At 40.1% G+C, this 2,581-nt stretch overlaps 1 protein-coding gene across 1 annotated transcript; it reads right to left on the minus strand.

Annotated features, from left to right (window-relative positions):
- Positions 1–619: 619 nt before the first annotated feature.
- LOC118061337 (uncharacterized) lies at positions 620–1,483 on the minus strand. The gene has a single exon (XM_035074768.1). The coding sequence runs from the start codon at positions 1,481–1,483 to the stop codon at positions 620–622; it is 864 nt and encodes a 287-aa protein (XP_034930659.1).
- Positions 1,484–2,581: the final 1,098 nt, after the last annotated feature.

Genomic DNA, 2,581 nt, shown 5'->3' on the forward strand with positions numbered 1-2,581 from the left:
AAGAATCCATCGTCTCCTTATCAACATTCACGCCTTTTGTTGACCTCTTAACCTTAGCCAATTCTTTTTCTGCTATCCCATTCTTCTTGACCAACTCATTATAATCAGCTATTCGATTCTTTAACTCAGCCTGGACCCCCGTTGTTATCTCTTCAGCTACCTCAGCCCTTTGCTGCCATTCCTTTAGAGACATTAGTTGCTTCTCTTGTTTTTCTAACCGCTGATTCAAGAAAATCCTCATCGTATTTTCCTCCTTTAGCTGGTTCTCTAACAGTTGTTATCGCCCCTTACTTTTGCTGAGTTCTATTCTGCACTGTTCTAACTGCTTTCTTAGATCTTCCTCATCATCCTTTCTTTTCCTTTTCTGTGGTTCTATCGCTGCCTCTGACTGTTCTGGTGTAGAGAGACCCTTCACTTCAGAAAAATCTTCATTCCTCCAAACTATATAATTATGGCTGAATGAGGTTTCAAAATTGCTTCTTTCTTCTCTTTTCAGCTTCAAGGGTCTTTCCCAATCCTGTCGGATAAGCTCCATTTCTTCGATGAACGGTTGATGCTTGAATAACCCAATGAAATCAGCTAAACCCAAGGTTCTTGGCGTATATTGCATTCCGCCTAACTACCTTGTTACGAGGGCGGGCGCATAGCTGATGTAACCTGTTACACCAATCAAAGGAACCCATATCTTGCTTCCGCAGCTCATTGTGCAAATAACGTTGTTCATCCACGGCGCTTTCCATTTGAAGTTGCTACTTGGCAATGCTGCATACTTATCCCTCCATGCCTTCTCATCCCAATTCTTCCAAATCTCATCTATGGTAATTTTTAACGGTCGCAAGTCAAACCACCAAAAGTTGTTGAAGATGTCTCTTGGTGCTTCGATATGACTGATTATCCATAGGTACAACATAGGGACGCAGCATCTCATAGCTCCTTTTCCATGTGTTCGGCAGTGATTAAGAGATAACATGGTTTCCCCCAAGATGGCTGAGGAAGGATTGATCTTGTCATGCTCATATTCAACGAAGACACTTGCTGCTTCTAAACTGATGACCCCAGTTTCAGAAGGGAACAACACTAGCCCAAAAATGGCGAAGGCCACCAACTTATATCGTTTGTCTCCCAACTTGCCTTCTTCGGCATTTTTCTTCATTCGGGCTTCAATGACCTTCCATTTAAAACCCCCTTCAGCAACTCTACACTGGCTGATCTTTCCTAAGCCTAATAAACTAACTACTTCCGAAGCTGTGTCTTCAAATTTACGTCGGCGGTAGATTCTACAGCTGACATTTGGAAAATCCAGGATTCTCTCATATTCTTCCAAGGTTGGTGTTATATCGATGTTTCCAAAGGTAAAACACCGATAATTGGGATCCCAAAAATTCAGAAGGGCTTTGATCGCCGCTGCTTGTACATGCAACTTCATTATTTGTGCAATCCTCCCATATCGCCTTTCAAACAGAGTCTCGTCAACATATTCCATGATAGGCAATAACTTTCCTAAGTCGTTTACCCACTAGCGTCGATTCTTGGGCATTTTCCTTCGGCGATCTGAGCCAACTCAGACTCTTGTCCATATTCTTGGAAAGAGAGGTACTTAGTCATGATTTCAGCTCAAAGCCTGGGTTGATGAATTTAACAGTATTAATCGTGATGCCAATGAAAGTAAGACACATATCCTAAAGACAAGCTCTATTTATTAAGTGAGAACGGGTAGTTTTTCTATCTGGTCTTGAAGGGTCTCATATCTGCCCAATGACATTCTTCGTAAAGAAGTATGGGGGCGTTGCATGGAACAGTTAAGACACGTATGCCCACCATTACAAAGCAGACACTCAGATATGAGTTGAGTGTTTCACGCATTTAAACCCTGACCAATAGTCCTAGGGTAAATCGCTAATTTCCCACTTAACTTAAAGCTTGTGTGTGCTTTAACAAATTAAGGCAAGTGATGCATGAGACAATTGTATACAAATGCATGAATAATATGCGTAAAATAAAAAAATAAATACGTAAATAAAAGGAAAGGCATATTAACAATAAACACACAAAAACACCAACAAATCAGACAAAAACAAAGCTTAGTCTACAAGGTCCCCAGTGGAGTCGCCATTCTGTCGCACCCTGTGCGGCGTCGCGGCGAAAATTATATATGTTTGTTTCCATTTTCTTAATCTATAATGTAAATCTATCTATATCTATGGGGATACAAAAATATATTGTCTTTTATTGGTAGAAAATGGAATGGGAGTCGCCACCTAGTATTTTGGTCACTAGGAACCCTAACTGGTCTCAGAGATAGGGTACGGGGACTGGTTGCGTAAAGGGAAAGTATTAGCACCCCAAATACGCCCTACCTAAGGTAAGCTGCATTGTTTTATTGTCTGATAAAATCTAAGGTATTTTCATGTTTTCCTAGTTGTTGGTCTGTATATGGTTCAAGAAAAATCCTCCTCGGTAAGAAAGGTTTTATCTTATTGGGTAAAATCCTAACCGTTCTAACGACTGTACCAAAACTTTATTAAGAAAATTTAGGAATACATTTTACATATAAATTCGTAATCCCAAATATTAAAAGAAA

This window comes from Populus alba, chromosome 3, assembly GCF_005239225.2.
Source record: "Populus alba chromosome 3, ASM523922v2, whole genome shotgun sequence".
Classification (NCBI taxonomy): Eukaryota; Viridiplantae; Streptophyta; class Magnoliopsida; order Malpighiales; family Salicaceae; genus Populus; species Populus alba.

Bases quoted from the DNA above. Each gene is read 5' to 3' on its own strand.
- LOC118061337 (XM_035074768.1), bottom strand. From the start codon at position 1,483: ATGGAATATGTTGACGAGACTCTGTTTGAAAGGCGATATGGGAGGATT.